We start from the raw sequence: 15,773 nt of genomic DNA, 5'->3' as shown, positions 1-15,773 counted from the left end.
TTACCAGTAGGTTTTATTATCTAATATATAACAAGAGAAAGAAAAAAAAACACTGTAAAAAAGCGCTAGTAGTAAGTATGTTTGAATGTACTCACTGTAATCGTTTTTTTTTTTGTAAGTAGCGTATCGATTATGTAATGTCTTGTTTTATGTGAATGCATTAATAAAAAAAAAAAATAAAAAAATAAAAAAAAAGAACCCCGGTAACTCGACCTCTGAAGGGAAACGTAAAACAGTTTGAGATAGCTGGGTTTCGAGTTATCGGGGTAGATTGAATATTTAATTTACCAAGTTAATAATTGATAATTTAATGATTTTTCAGCACTTCCGTATACAGTACAGTACAAATTGAACTTATCTTGTCGGAAACTCTAACATGACCATACATTCTTATGATAAGAGTGGAAAATGGCTGTCAAATACTTGATCTGTTCGCTGCTCTAATCAATGGGCAACCTCGGCGAGTTGCAAGAACCGGAATTCGAGTTATCGGGGTAAATTTGACTAATATTTTGTTCAAGGGAAACAAGATTTAGTTCGAGTTAGCGGGGTTTTCGAGTTATCCGAGTTCGATTTACCCGAGTAAAAATGACTGAAAAGTTGGTTCAAATCCAAGGGAAATGAAAATATGTTCAAGTTAGCGGGATTGTTCGAGTTATCCGAGTTCGAGTTACCGGGGTTCTACTGTAATTTACACTTGAATTTTAAATGGTAGCAGGTTCAAAAAATGCATTCTCTTCATTTGAATGTCAGACAAACCTTTCATGTTGTGTGAAAACACTTGAAAGTATATATTTAGCATTAAAATTACTTTGACTAGCCGTTCGAGATAACATCCGAAACTAAGCCTTCCATTGGTTTGTTCATTGGATTGAAGAACCCCTCGAGTGATCCGGTCTGATTCGTCTTCCTCGATCGACTGGTTCCTTTGAAGGATTGCGATGTATGACAATACTAACTATTAATTAAAACTGTGCACCGTTCATATAACAAACAAATGGAATGATGTAGTTTCAAGGTCTTTCAAGGTACCAAATCTTGGTTGTTTAAAGTTTTGCAATTTCAAGTTACTCGAGCATTTATTAACAATAAATTAAGTCGTGTGATCCAAAATCACTTTAAACGCGGAAGCCTACGACATGAATTGTTTCGTGTGAATCAAATCTATAATTTGCTTGCGATTGTCGCATACGAATTCGAAATAAACAGGATTTTGAAACATGTTCAAATTATAAAAGCTGTAGATCGACTTTCATATGACGCGAGCAGCGTGCGGCTAAGAAGTCGCACGTGACAAAATTGGATCGTATATAACGGGCCTGTTTATATGGAGAAAAGTTGTTTCTGGCAGGAGGGTTACCCTCCGTACCAAGCCACCTTGAGTGAAAGAGCTTTCGTACATTTCTTTATAATTTGCTGAGAACCGTTTGTGTGAAAAATTGCAAAGTTTGCTCGTGGGGGGGGGGGGGGGGGACCTCGGTTTAAAGGTAGGGTATTCCTTGGGGGTGAGCCAACGCTTTCCGATGTAAACAATTTTTGCTCTTTTTGACACACCTACCAGGGAAAATCTGGGAGGGACAACTTCTGTTTCGGTTGATAGAGACAACTTTAACTCATTTTAACAACTTAACGGTCGTTAAAAGACGGCTTGAGGGAGAGGGTAGCCTCCTACCAGGGACAACTTAATTTTCTTCAATGTGCAGATCCTTCTTCCGTCATTAGGCGTTAAAGATGGTTTACTTTTGGAACGGCTTTCATGTCAGATTTTTACTTGCACGGTTGCCATATATCGTGGCTTCTACGGTTACATTTTTTCCTTTTGTCACCTTTCTTTCAGTGTTTCTCTCTGGTAGTGAGGCAGCGCTTCCAAATGTTGGCAGCTGTACATTTATGGAGTACTTCTGCGATGCTCGTAAGTGCACCACGCGTTTCTATAAACAACGTCAGGAAGACCCTAAAGGCGATTGTAGGTAAGGTGGTTTTTTGGCACTTATAAAGTAGTTTTGGGGCGGGGCGTCACGGTTAACTATTTTTTCCAACGGCTTCATTTTTAAACCCTGTGTTTTTTTGTTTACATTCCAGTGCCAAATACAACCAAGTGGTGAGCTGTGTAAGATCTGTACTGATAACCAGCTTCCAGAAAGCCAGATCAGAGGAATTGTTCACAGGAGTTTCAAAGAAAACCCCCTGTGTTTTGACGGTGGAATAGAAATTCCAACCATGCCGCCGCAATCAATCGATTCCCCGTGCTCTGCCTCGTTTAGCGCCGATGCAAACACCTGTGTGAGAACCTTCCACGAAAAAGTCGCTGCAGACATGTCGGACCCGTCTCTTTGCTCGTAAGTAACGGTATTAAATAAAGCTCTGCGGTCTCGCGAACCCCTTGCATTTACAACATCCCAGGAATAGCCGAATTACCACGGGGGTACTCAACTAAAGTTAGGTAGGGGCGTGTCCCCAATAGTCTTCACGGCTGACTGTATCCTGCCCTGGTCGTAATAGTCACAAAAACACTCAAGGCTAGTTGCCATGGCAATTTGATACAGGCTCAGAGGTAATCGAGGGAATAAGTTCTATCAAAACCAGCATCCTTCTAAGTCACTTTGGTCCTTGCAAATTTACCATCGTTCTTAACTAAATACAATGTTTATTGAACTCAATAGGGAATATGCCAAGGCAAAGCAGTGTGTGAAGAAACTGATCGACTCTGATTGCACTTTTCCCTCTGAGGCCCAGGAAGTGTTAGACTTGGGATACAGCGACTACAATCCTTTCTGTGAAAATAACCGTGACCCTGGGGCGACCGGAAAAGAGCAATGCGATGGCGTGAGAGATCTAAAAAACCCGCTCAACGCAGCCGCTTGCCTCAAAAGTAGTGTCTTGCAGGCTCTGCTGTTTGCTGTCGCGTCACTTCTGTTCTTTGTTAAGTTCTGAACAAAAAAGCAGGTTCAGTTAAATCGTTATATGTGCGGATGAGTTTCTCGGTTTTAGCAAAAGCGATTTTTTTCGTCTCTATAAACCACATTAAACAACAAGCAAGCAAATAAAACAACTTTAAGCGTTTTTATAAAAAAATCTTCGTAGAGCAGTATCAACTTTTTTGTTACTAATTAATGTTGCTTTTTGTTTATAACATGTCAGACCTTCTTTGCAACAATAATAGAAGTACTTGGCTGCGATGCCTTCGTGTCATTGCTCGGCCCAGGCCTCCCTCCTTGCTTGAAACGCAGTGTACGTGGAAGTATGGGACTATTGCACTCGGAACCTCCACGTTTTCCTGCCTAACCATCAAGCCCCGCGCTTCCTGTTTCCCGCCTTTTACTGACGAAACGCAACTGGCTCTGGCGACGAAGTAGAGTGATGATTCCCATTTTCAATTGTATTCAGTGTGTGCTCGCAAAAAATTATCGCGTTGTCAGCTTCAAAGTATAATGTCTTTCAATAGTGGTATGCCACTATAGCGCTTTCTACAACAAAAAAGCAACTATTTTAAATAATGCCTTGTATGTGTAACTATATTCTGCTTTTTTCTTTGTAGTCTTGCTCAATCAAACGCTCTGTTGGCACCGCTAACTCAAACGTGTTTTCTATACTGTACAAATCTCTTGTACGGCCGATCTTGGAATACGCGGTACCTGTTTGGAGCCCATATCTCGCAAACGACATTCATGCTTTAGAGAGTGTACAGAGAAGAGCATCGAGACTTGCTCTTAATCAACGGAAAGGGGAGATGTCGTATGAAGACCGATCTCAGCTGCTTAAATGGCCTACTCTATCTGACCGTAGAATATATTTATCTTTAGTTGAATGTTATAACATTGTTTTTGGTTTTTATCATCTGAAATTTGAAGACTTTCGAATTCTCCACAACAAAGTGTACGAGAACTAACCATTCTCACAAACTCTATATCAAACCAGCCAGACTCAATTGTTACAAACGTTATTTTTTTTATTAGAATAGTTAAGCTATGGAATAATTTACCTAGGGACGTTGTGGAAGCTGATAGCCTCCAGCTTTTTAATATTTTTGTATTATTTTAAGGAGTTTTTATATAGGGTTAACCTAGTAACTTCCTTTTCTATATGCCTTTTTTTGTTCTTTTTGTTTTTACTTGTAACTTTGCGCCTTGAATAAAAAATGTATGTTATGTTATGTTATGTTATGATATGTTAGAGCAGTTTTAAATTGAGTGTCGTAAAACCAAAACCAAAGCAATTACTCCGGCCAATCACAAAGGACACAAACCTTCCAGTGAACCAATCAAAACTCGAAGCAAATACATGTAGCTGGCACGAAGCGCGGGAAAACGTGCGCTAGCGAGTCACGATTGGTTTTGGTTTTAGTTCTGATTGGCTAAGAAAGTGGCGCGAGATTATTAAGCCAATCACTGAGCGTAGTAATGCAAAACCAAAGCAAACGCAATTTACCTTCGACACTCAAGTGAAAACCGCTCTATGTTATGTTATGTTATGTTATGTTATGTTATGTTATGTTATGTTATGTTATGTTATGTTATGTTATGTTATGTTATGTTATGTTATGTTATGTTATGTTATGTTATGTTATGTTATGTAATGTTATGTTATGTTATTTTTATTGGCGACAGTTTTGATTGACATTCTTCGAATGCTTAAACAAAGATAAGTCAAAATAACACTTTTCCCTTGGCAGACATAAACTAGCACCTACAGTGTAATTTGACAAGTTTAGTTTAAAGCTGAGCTAAACAAGTACAAAATACAGTCCCAGCAAAAACAGCAAAATGAACTGTTTGGCGGAAATGACGTCACTCTTGCTTGTGTATCCATAGCACTGATCTTTTCCGGTCGCCCCAGGGTCCCGGTTGTTGGCGCAGAATGGATTGTAGTCACCAAGAGCTAAGTCTAACAGTTGCTTGTCCTGCGAGTTCACTGTGCATTCTGAGTCCAGCAAGTCTCTGACACACTTCTTTGCTTTGGCCTGTTCACTGTGGAAATCACCAAAATAATCGAGAAAATGTGGACAAATTATTCCATTTCGATAGTTCGTATAGTGTGATCGTCCGGGTGAGAGTAGTTCTGAGAAGAACTATTGTTGGTGACTGACGTTTCGACAACCTGAGCGGAAGTCATCTTCAGAGTCAAGTGAAAAGTTGTTGTCAGTCGATGATGTTATAAGTCTGGTCCGTTGAAGCTGATTGGTCAGTTAAGCCGTGATGTTATTGGCTGTAAGACTCGTGTAAAGTTTGTCATCAGTAATTGGTCAGTTTCGATCCGTCTATTGTTAGTCTAATTAAGTCGTTCTGTTCCGTCTATTGTTAGTCAAATTAAGTCGTTCTGTTGGCGGTTCGTTTGTCGCTTCTGTTTACGTCGTGAATAAGTCGTTTGTAAGGTGCCGCTAGTTGTTGACATTTGTTGATAGGCGTCTGTTCTAAGTTTGTGTACCAGCTTTCCAGAGTCAGTCGTTGAAAATAGTTAGAACTGTAGGTTAAGCATTCAGCAGAGTCCCAGTCGATTTTGTGTTTAGTAAGTCGGTGGTGTTCATCAAATTGCTTAATAGTAAAATTCCTTCAAGCAACTTCTTATAAGAACGTCCCTTTTTCGACCTTAAAAAGAATGAGACTAATTGTTCCTTTTTTTCTGATTTGAGCTTTAAACCCTCTTGACCTTAAGTACTTTTTTGCAATTTTAAAACAAAGGAAATGTATATGATTAATTTGTCTACGTCTTTACTAAGATATTTCAAATATTACATTCTCTTTTTTCTGCGTTTTAGACAGGAGTCATTTTTTGTTCTTTTATTTATTTAATCACTTGGGCTGTGCTAAGTTAAGTTTAAAAATCTTGAATATAGGTATTGTGCGAATGTGTTTACATGACAGAAACTAGTTCCAAATGTCAGGGACACCCTACTTGCCGAGGCGAGACACCGGTCTCGCTAAATTGTATTAAGGTCGGGACACATTAGGCGACAAGTTGCTGCAACATGTTGCCTCATGTGACATGGTGCATTTTTGTGACAATCTTTCTTTGTCGCTGCGACAGAATTTTGTCGCTACGATCAGTCGCACGAATTTAAACCAGTTTGAATTCGTGCGACTAATCGCAGCGACAAAATGAGCGAAAGCTGCGTTGTCGCAGCGTGTACACACTTCTACGACAAAATAAAAATTAACTTGGAAAACTAGTTCACATATCCACTATTCCAAAGTAAATTTGCTGTGTTAAGCGCGTTGTCGCAGCAGCTTGTTTTGAAGCAGTACACACGGAGCGACTTGTCGCTTAGTGTGTCCTGACCTTTACTCCTCTCATTCGAAAATAGTTTGCGATCCTGAAATTAGCTCGACAAGGGCACTAAAGAAGAGGGATGTATTATGTACATGAGACCATATAGCTGGGGCTTTAATCTCCCACTTTTACCTGCATAAAGTCGGATCAGACCAGTCGGCGACAAACTTCTCATGAAAGGTTTTTCCGCACAGAGGAGCTTTCTGAAGATAAGTGTTGGTACAAGGCAAACTTGCGCCAGAGCTGTCAGGAACTTTAAAAGAGCCCTCACGACAAAACTCGCTTTCCTCGAAGCTTCTACTAATAATGGCATCTGAATGACTCCTCGACAGACGGTCCCGCACACAATCGTAGGCAACATCTTGAACACACTCAACCATAGTTCGAAACTTTACACTGTGAAAAAGAAAAAGAAATCGACTTCTATTTTTGCAAAAGTAAAGTTTTACGAAATTTATTTCACAGCAGATTCCATACCATAACCACACTCATTAGTATGTGTGCATGTCGTGGTTAAATTTTACCCTTGGTTCAATTTGGTATTTTCAGTCCTTTGTTTTTCGGCGTTGTAAATTAACGTTGTCCGACCAAAGCTTAAAGACAAGACCGATAGGTAGTATGGGTCGAAGAAACTGCACGTGCTGAATACATATATGTTATTTGCCGGCCGGGAGGTCCGTATTGGGAAAACTGTTCCCGAGGTCTTGAGTATGGCCCGAGGCCGCAGGCCGTGGGCCGTGCTCAAGACCAAGGGTACAGTTTTTCCCAGTACGGACCAACCTAGGCGTTTTTTTTTCTACTTTAATTTGTTTGGATTTCAAAAAGCGAGAAAAAATCTGACGCTAAATCTTTGTTTGAATACGCGCAGATTTGATTCGACTCGAGCGACGAGCAAGAGTGAAGAATGCTGTTTGCAATCTCATTTCCTTAAATGATGGCAAATAGAGTTCTGTTGAGATGCTTGAGAAAAAAAATAGATATAATGACAAGACAAACGCGAATTTGCACGTTTTCTTTCTCAGAGATGTGGAAACAAGGTACTTTAAGCCACACTAAATTTTAGAAGACTTTTTAAAACTCAAAGCTACTCGATAATGAAAGGAAGCTACAAAAACGGCCTCCTGAGAGGAAAACAAATTCATGAATTCTTCACGAGCAAAAATACAAACTTGTACATTTCCTATAGGCCAATATGCAGTACCCTCCATTCGTTCTTGTTTATAAGCTTTAAGCTTTGATCTGACAACGTTAATTGAAATAACTGTATATTCAATATCATATATCACACTACACTAAAACAAACGAAAAGGGAGCAAGACAGGGAAAAACTGAACCACAACACGTATTTCACGCCTCATATTTGCGCTTCTTAGGTAAGACCGCGAAACATGCCTACAATGTCATTCATATCTTGTTTTATAAGACTTGTACTGACCCACTTTAGTTTGAGGGCGGAAATTTAAGTGAGCGAGTGCTAAACGTAAATGGCGCGTTTTCATAGTATGTTTAAAATCTATCTTCTCTGTCATTATCCTTTTAAGTTTTTACGCAATCCGATTTGCCATGCTAGCCTTAAATTTGAGTGTAAAGTGTTATCCTCTCTCTTCACTTTACCAACATAGTCTTGCACTCGGTTTAGGTGAATTCAGAAACGACTGAAAATTATTCCTTTCCTTCGGATAATATCGTTACCTGCAGATGGCCGAGGGATCTTTCTGGAGAGCTTTATAAAATACAGTGTTACATCTTCGTCCCTTGCAGAAAAATTCCATGAATGAACAACTGCCAACCTGATCAGGGAGTGTGGAACTGGCAAAACCACAAAGAAACACTGAAGGAAAGAAAATCATATGATTAATGCGATTGCAGCCTTACCACTGAAAAAAAGAAAAAGTTTTATATTTATATATAAATATTTTTATATACAGTTTATATATTTTTTTAATTTACGACAAAAAAGATCATTAACCTAACGGGTCAATCTCTTTGTACCACATTAATTTTAGTAATTCTAAGCACGAAAAAAGCTTATCTTTGGGCAATACTAGGCGATCTCAACCGACTGTTGCGTGATGTAGGATACTCATATGTACGCAAAAGTAAATTTACAGCGAAACGGGAAGTAATTTCGGAATGCAGTTTTTTCTCGAAATACAGGCCCGTGTGCGGACACTCTTTTAGTAAATTATCGAGTTTAACTCATTCTCTGTGAGAGCTGATATTCTATATCACAATAATAATAGCGCCTTCTAAGCTAAGCCACCACTAGTCCAGTCCCTGAACTCCCTCTTCCGCGCGCCCTTTATAGGGGCTGAACCCAGGCGCGCGAAGAGAAAGGCCAGTTTTCCCCCCAAAATTGGGAGGAAAACCATATTTGGCAGCACTTTTAAAAACGCGCGGGCACAAATGATGAGTTCAGCTACGCGACCGTGTACTAAAGCTGGATCACCGGAATTACTTTAAAAAGCCTACAAGCTTTCCAGCCAGTGTCTACTAAGAGCTAACGGCCAAAACACAAATCGCTATCCGTCAGCTACTCCTATTTTTGTAGCTGTTTGTTGAATTATATTTGGGTGCAATTGAGCACAATTTCTTTCTTGCATTTATTCGCACGCTTGGACGTGTAGTTGAATTCGTCATTTATGCGAACATTTTTAACCGAGCGCGCGCGTCCCAAGGAAGTGACGCCACACTTCTCGCTTCTGATTGGTTCGTTGTGAGCATGCGCATGCAAGTTATCCTGGACTCTCTCTTTGCACGCCTGGGTTCAACCCCTATAAAGGGCGCGCGGAAGAGAGAGTTCAGGGACTGGACTAAGCCACCACATGCACCGCGCCCTGAGCAAAAAGTAACCCTTTCTCTTGTTACTTCTGTGCCTGGCTTATATATTGGATCGCTTTCGTTTTATCGATAAATATTTCTTCTGAGCAGCACAACAAATGCCTTGGAAAGCCTCTAATTTTGGAATGCACTTCTCTCTCGAAATATAGGACCGTGTGCGAACTCTCTTGCAGTAAATTGTCGAGTTTAACGCATTCTCTGTGAGTGTTGGTTTTTTTAATTTTATATAACATCTTCGCTTGCAGCACGCGCGAAAATTGCGCCTTCTGAAATCATTACCAAAAGATCAGCATGCTCAGCGCTCCAAGCAAACCTATTCCTCTTTCTTGTGTGTCTTGTTACTCTCCCCCCCCCCCCCTCCCCCCCATGCCTCGCTTATATTGGGACGTTTGCGTTTCAGCGATAAATATTTCTTCTGAAACAGCACAACAAAGCCTTACATTCTCTTTGCGTAAAAATCTTTGCAATAAAAAAGCAAGGAATAGATTTCGATGAAATATAGTCTACTTGCAAGGCCATTATGTGTACATTTCAAATTTTACAGTTAAATAACATTTTGTGATAATGATAATGAGTTGCAATTGTGTAACTGCACTAGATATGTAAGAATTGCTCTCTCAATTGCAAAACGACATTAAAAGCCCCAAGTCACATTGACGCGCATCTTGAAAAAATGCATATCTTTAGCCTTGTTTTTTACTCTTCTAAGACTTCCACATTTACACTCTTTCTGTTGGCTATAGGAATGGCTTTCCAAAATGCTGCGATGGCCATAAGTTTGGAAAATAAAATTACGACCCTTGAGGCGTGAACGTAGTATCCGATGAATAAAGCTGTCTAGAAGGGCGATAAAAATTACCATCTCCCTAGTATAAGCAGGAACAGGTCCATTTAAAACCTTTAATGTTAAAAAAGCATCTTACAACTTGTAATGTGCTGCTCGATAGGGAAAAAGTGAAGCGTTAGGCGCGTCATTAGGCCAGGGCATGTGCTTGATTGCGGAACTTCGACAGATGAATGATGAATCCTTCGGCTTCTTTTCTGAGAGGATGTCATGAGTTGTTTAGCCGGGAGAAATGAACTCAATCAGTTTATCAAACAATTGGTAAGGCAGTACGTTCAGCTGATTTTCCAAATTTCGATGAGCTTTCTTAAGCTTCAAAATACGTTGTAAAACTTTTCAGTGTAGACGTGATGTTATGTTCACCGAACTACATCCATACAAACCAAAACAAAAAATGCTACTGGTCACCAAAATCCCACACAGGTAGAATGCTCAAAGAACATTTACCAAAACCAAAAGCAATCTGTATCACCTTCATTCTTGTCCTGGTTGTAATCAGGTCGATGAAGCAGCGAGATCAAACAGTTGTTTACAGTTTCCGTTTTCAATGTGAAGCAAACAAGACCCGACTTGACTTAAGTAGCACCTGGCCGTTAGCTATGCAAATTTATTCTGCGGCTGCACGTAAAGCACTCTTCAGTGACCTTTGTATGGCAGCACTTGAGTGTAAAAAAACTGAGAGGTCTCCCCAAAATAATGCTCATTCGGGGGGGGGGGGGATGCTTTCTCTCAATACCAGAGGTCTCCCCGCAATAATGCTTATTCGGAAGGCCCTCTATCAATGCCATTTATTATTCATTCAAAATATTTCTTCGTTTCTGATTGGCTTTCAATCCCCGGTTAATTCCAGCTAACCGGCTAGCGCCGACCAAATTTGGAAGAAGGTTCTATTATACGACGATTGACGTCATTTTAAATACGTCAATTGTCCCACATCAAAATTTAACCGATTGCAACCTCGTTCCCACGTTACACGGCAACTGCTCTGATGCAGACCGACCAAAAAGCGGCAAAATAGCGAGATTTATGCAGTACGAAGAGCAGAAAATTACCAAATTATTAGAAGACAACGAAGGCGAGTCAAACGATTTTCAAAGCTTATCTTCAAGGAAAACAAATTCCTGAACCAGCCACAGCGGAGGTCTTGGAGCAGTTTCACGAAAATTCTACGTCGAAGTAACCTGTTTTTGAAAACGTCGCTTTGTGTCGTCAGATTTAGCTTCCCTAGACACTTCAAGCACTTGAAGCCGACCTGCACCCAACAGCAAGACCAGCGTTGATTTGCGTTGGGTGGCCAAACGATGAAAAACTTGTGTTGACTTGCGCGCAAATTTTAGTGCACGCTAGTCATGGCCAAACGATGATGAGAGAGGACGCCAAACGAGAACTTGTGTCTACTTGCATCTCCTTAAGTAGAGGATATCGAAAATTTGTTTTTAATACGTTTTTAAGCGACAGTTTTAGCGGCAACCGCGCGCACGTAGTGCCTTTGACCGCTGTGGAACATCCCTATCAGTGTCATACGGCAGAGGTCCCCCTCCGGAATGATCATTATTGCACCACAGTGTTTTCACATTCAAATTCCGCATTCCAAAGGTCGTTGTAATTTATACAGATAGTTCTTTACGTGCAGATATACATGCAGCTGTAGAGTAAATTTGAATGTAGTTATCGAGCAGCGTGCTGATCGGTCACGTTTGCTTCACATTAACGAAAACTGTTTGATCAGTTGCTGGACGAGTGACCTTATTAAAATCAAGTTAAAATGCATGTGATTAGAGCGGTTTTCACTTGAGTGTCGAAAGTTATTCGCGTTTGCATTGGTTTTGCATTAGTACGCTTTGTGATTGGTTTAAAACTCTCGCGCCACTTTCTCAGTCAATCAGATGTAAAACCAAAACCATCGTGACTCGCTCGCACACCTTTTTCTGCGCTTCGTGCCGGCTATATGTATTTGCTTCGAGTTACTTTGGATTAACTATAACTTTGGATTAGTTTACGACACTCAATTGGAAACTGCTCCAAGTATGCTTTTGTTTTAGCAAATAAGTCAAGATTTTGTGCATTTTAGCTCAAGCCGTGTGGAGTTCTAATGACCAGTAGGATTTTTGTTTCGGTTTTTATGGGTGTACATGCCAACAAGTCTTTATGAAAAGTTTTAAAAAGTGTTTCATTTTAAAGCTAAAAATCACCAGAAAATCAGCAGAACTTACTGACTTAGTAATTGTTTGATAAACCGGCTGATCGACTTAATAACTTTTCGGTAAAAACACTGTGTAAAACAACTAATGACTACCAAGCGGAAAAGAAACCGCAATGTTTTTTTTTACAAAGATGACGCATTTGTCGAAGTTCGGCAGTCAAGCAAGTGCAATGTTAGACTAGCTCTAAAGGTGGATTTCCACTGGTGACGCGTAATTTTTTAAGTGCGTCTACGTGCGCGAAAAAAAAATTAGGCACTGTTTACAAGGACACGGTTTCATTTGTAACCGCATTGAAAGCGATGCGGTTACGCCTTTCGTTTACACGGCACCGATCGAGACCACTACTGTAACCGCGTCGTTTTGAAAACGCTGTCAAAAGTGGAGCGTTTTCAAAACGATACGGTTTTGTTGTCGTGTAAACGGTCAAAAACGGCGAAACCGCATCAATTTGAAAACGGCAACGTATTTTGGCACGAATCAGTGGCTGGTTCACGAAAGGGTAAACATGGTGAAACACGCATAGAGAGCAGCGCTTGCTTATACAATCACATTCGAAAACAGTCGGAAAATGTAAACACTTCGAAACCGTGTCGTTTTCGATGCGGTTTCGAGGTCATGAAACCGTGTTGATTGATAACCGTGTTCGTGTAAACGTAGCCTAAAGGTGGATTTCCACTGGTGACTGGTGTAATATTTTTTAGTGAAGACTTGACCTTAGCTACCGATGTACACCCTTGACAACGAAACAAAAATGCTAGAACCCACTCTGTAAATATGCACTTACCTAAAATAAAAGCGATCTTTATCACATGCATAATTCTTGCTTTGGGTGTTACTAACTTAGATCAAAAAATCAAACACGTTTCGTTTTCCAACGTACTTGTACAGTGGTTTGAAGCGGTTTGAAGCAAATGAGGCTCGACTCGACTTTAGTAGCGTTCTGCTCGTTAGATATGCAAATTTTTAAAATTGCGGAAGTTGAATGCAAAAACAATGTGGCACGTAAACATTCCCGAGATCATGTGTTTCAGTCGATATTAGCGACTTTGAGATCGAGGACGTCACAATTTTTTAGTAGAAGACTACCGGAACAACTATTCTTTAGAGGGGGCATGTTGTAGCACATGTATGTCACAAACAAACAAATCGACAAATCGACAATTTTTTCGCAATTTGAAATTACGTCATTTGTTTGATATTTTCAAAAATTCGGCTGAAAACCGTTCATGTTTATTGATTGCTAACATTTGATGTATATACATGGTCTTTTTAACTTTTACACACAACATTAAGGTGACATCAGCCTCAAAACTGGCTGGTATTAGGTTATTATAAGTATCACATTTATGGGACGGTCAAGGCAGACGCATAACACAACAGTTTTTAAAGGCAAAATAAAGAAGTCGCTCGTTCAGGAAATCTACGAAGTGGATTATCCTGTAAGTCGTTGTGAATAAACTTTATCTGTTTGGCAGCATTTTGAGGTATAATTGCAAAAAAATTCACCGTGGCATTTTAAAAATAATCGCATTTTATTAAAAACGAAGGCTTCCGAAAATCTCTCATAACTTAAACAAATCGCGTTTGATGGTCATAAAATTTACGATTTTATATAATTTAAAGATTATTCTTTCAGATTCTCAAAAATCTAAAAGCAATCGCTTCACGTTTTCCCGTTTTAAAACGCGCTTAAAAAAGCGAACTGCCAGCCTCATAAATACCCGCGGGCCACCTTATAATTAATAACTTGAAAAAAAAAAGGCAGCCTAGCGTAGATCGTGACAGTGTCCCTGTAACAATTATGTAAAATTACGCGACAGTGGGAATCCACCTTATCCTTCGTGCGTGACCGACGTCGTTACTCGCCGAGAACATGAAAGTAGAGCCTTTGGCGTTGCGAAAGAAATGTATTTCAGTTTCCTTTCAATCTGCGGAGCTTGTTCCCGTTTAATGTGCTGTAATTATTCTTTAAGCGGATACTGTTCATGCTTTCATGCTGGTAAATGCAATTTCTGAGCTGTGAATTATTCATCTTTATGCGAAAATAATTACCCGACCAGTATCAGGTGAACAAAGCTAAACAAAGTGAACTTGTAAAGCTCAGTGTTCCGTGCATGGCGATTTGAAATCTGGTGTCTTATCTAGTATTTTATCTCCATTCTTTTTGGTTCGTCAGGGAAATTCCTTTGTTTTCAAGCGAAGACAGCTGCTTTGATTTGGAGCAAGATAGATGTAATCGGGATTGTCTGGTTTTATATTTACAAAAATTAGGCTGTACATGAAAATGAACCTATGCTAATGGAAATATAAATATGACTTTGCACTTTACTGTGTCCAAGTTGGCTCAGAGCTTTTAATCGAAATTTGTAACCTCATGATGAGCCCTTTCTCGACCCCAGAGCACTTCTCTTTTATTTTGCGCATGACTGCAGTCACGTGCAAAAGACAAGAGCTCCGGGGCCGAGGATGATGATGAGCCAAGATGGGGGGAGGGGCGGGAAGGGAAGATTGACAAGAAACGACATAAGGCTCTTTGGGAAAAATTATAAGAACAAACTTGATTGATTAGTAATTGATTAGTAATTCCAAGCACGAAAAAGCTGAATATTGGCCAGGATACTTATATACAAAAAAAAACGAAAGTGAATTCACGGCGAAACAGGAAGTAATTTCGGAATGTTGTTCTTTCTCGGAATATAGTCTCTGTCAGTAAAACTATCGAGTTTAACTCATTTTCTGTGAGAATTGGTATTTGGTATCACATCCTCCCACTCAGTGTAAGCAGCGCCCGCCAAATCGCTAAAAGATAACTTGAGAGCATGCTCCGTGCCTCAAGCAAAAACTAATTATTTCTCGTCTTATTTCCGCTTGCTTATATTGGCTCGTTTTCGCGATCAGTTCAGCGATGAAACACTCTTGAAACAGCACAAAGAATGACTTTCACATTCTTTGCATAGAAATTTAAGCTAATAAAAGAAATTAATTCTCTTACAATTGGTAATGCGTAGCCAGTGAAGCTCCATTACGGCTAGATTTCCAGTGACGCGTAATTTCTTACGTGCGTCTACATGCGTGAAAAAAATTTAGAGTCAATGTATGAACGGCTCGCGTTAACGTGTACGCCGTTCATACAATGTCTCTAATTTTTTTTCGCGCACGTAGACGCACTTAAAAAATTACGCGTCACTGGAAATCCACCTTTAGAGCTAGTCTAACAGTGCACTTGCTTGACTGCCAAACTTCGACAAATGCGTCATCTTTATTAAAAAAATGCCGGTTTTTTTCCGTGTGGTAGTCATGAGTTGTTTTACGCGGAAAGAAATTAACTCGATCAGCCGGTTTATCAAACAATTAAAAGGCAGTAAGTTCTGCTGATTATCTGGTGAACTGTTTTTAGCTTTAAAATAAAATACGTTGTAAAACTTTTCATAAAGACTTGATGGGATGTACAGTCACCCATAAAAACCGAAACAAAAATCCTACTGGTCATCAGAACTCCACACGGCTTGAGCTCAAATGCACAAAATCACTTATATACTAAAAACAAAAGCAGTCTTAATCACATGCATTTTTATCTTGATAAGGTCACTCGTCCAGCGAGATCAAACAGTTTTCGT

At 39.8% G+C, this 15,773-nt stretch overlaps 1 protein-coding gene and 1 pseudogene across 4 annotated transcripts in view; one reads left to right on the top strand and one right to left on the bottom strand.

Moving 5' to 3' along the window:
- Positions 1-4,124, top strand: part of LOC144629188 (uncharacterized) — a 107,760-nt pseudogene extending 103,636 nt beyond the window's left edge. The window contains exons 2-4 of the transcript XR_013566311.1: positions 1,838-1,970; positions 2,083-2,339; positions 2,664-4,124. The product of XR_013566311.1 is annotated as an uncharacterized LOC144629188 (transcript). The remainder of the gene's footprint in view (positions 1-1,837; positions 1,971-2,082; positions 2,340-2,663) is intronic.
- Positions 1-13,095, bottom strand: part of LOC144629184 (uncharacterized) — an 80,700-nt gene extending 67,605 nt beyond the window's left edge. The window contains exons 1-4 of one of the 3 annotated variants that reach the window (XM_078487401.1): positions 12,941-13,095; positions 7,960-8,098; positions 6,400-6,663; positions 4,563-4,967 (exon numbers count right to left, since the gene is read on the bottom strand). In XM_078487401.1, coding sequence (XP_078343527.1) covers positions 4,724-4,967; positions 6,400-6,663; positions 7,960-8,098; positions 12,941-12,971 — 678 coding nt within the window. In that variant the 5' untranslated portion in view covers positions 12,972-13,095 and the 3' untranslated portion in view covers positions 4,563-4,723. The other 2 variants (XM_078487400.1, XM_078487398.1) reach the window with 2 other exon arrangements.
- Between the last annotated feature and the right edge of the window lie 2,678 nt (positions 13,096-15,773).

The sequence above is a fragment of the Oculina patagonica genome, chromosome 10 (genome assembly GCF_052425735.1).
Source record: "Oculina patagonica isolate OP01 chromosome 10, crgOcupat, whole genome shotgun sequence".
NCBI lineage: Eukaryota > Metazoa > Cnidaria > Anthozoa > Scleractinia > Oculinidae > Oculina > Oculina patagonica.
This window is presented reverse-complemented; position numbering and strand designations above follow the sequence as displayed.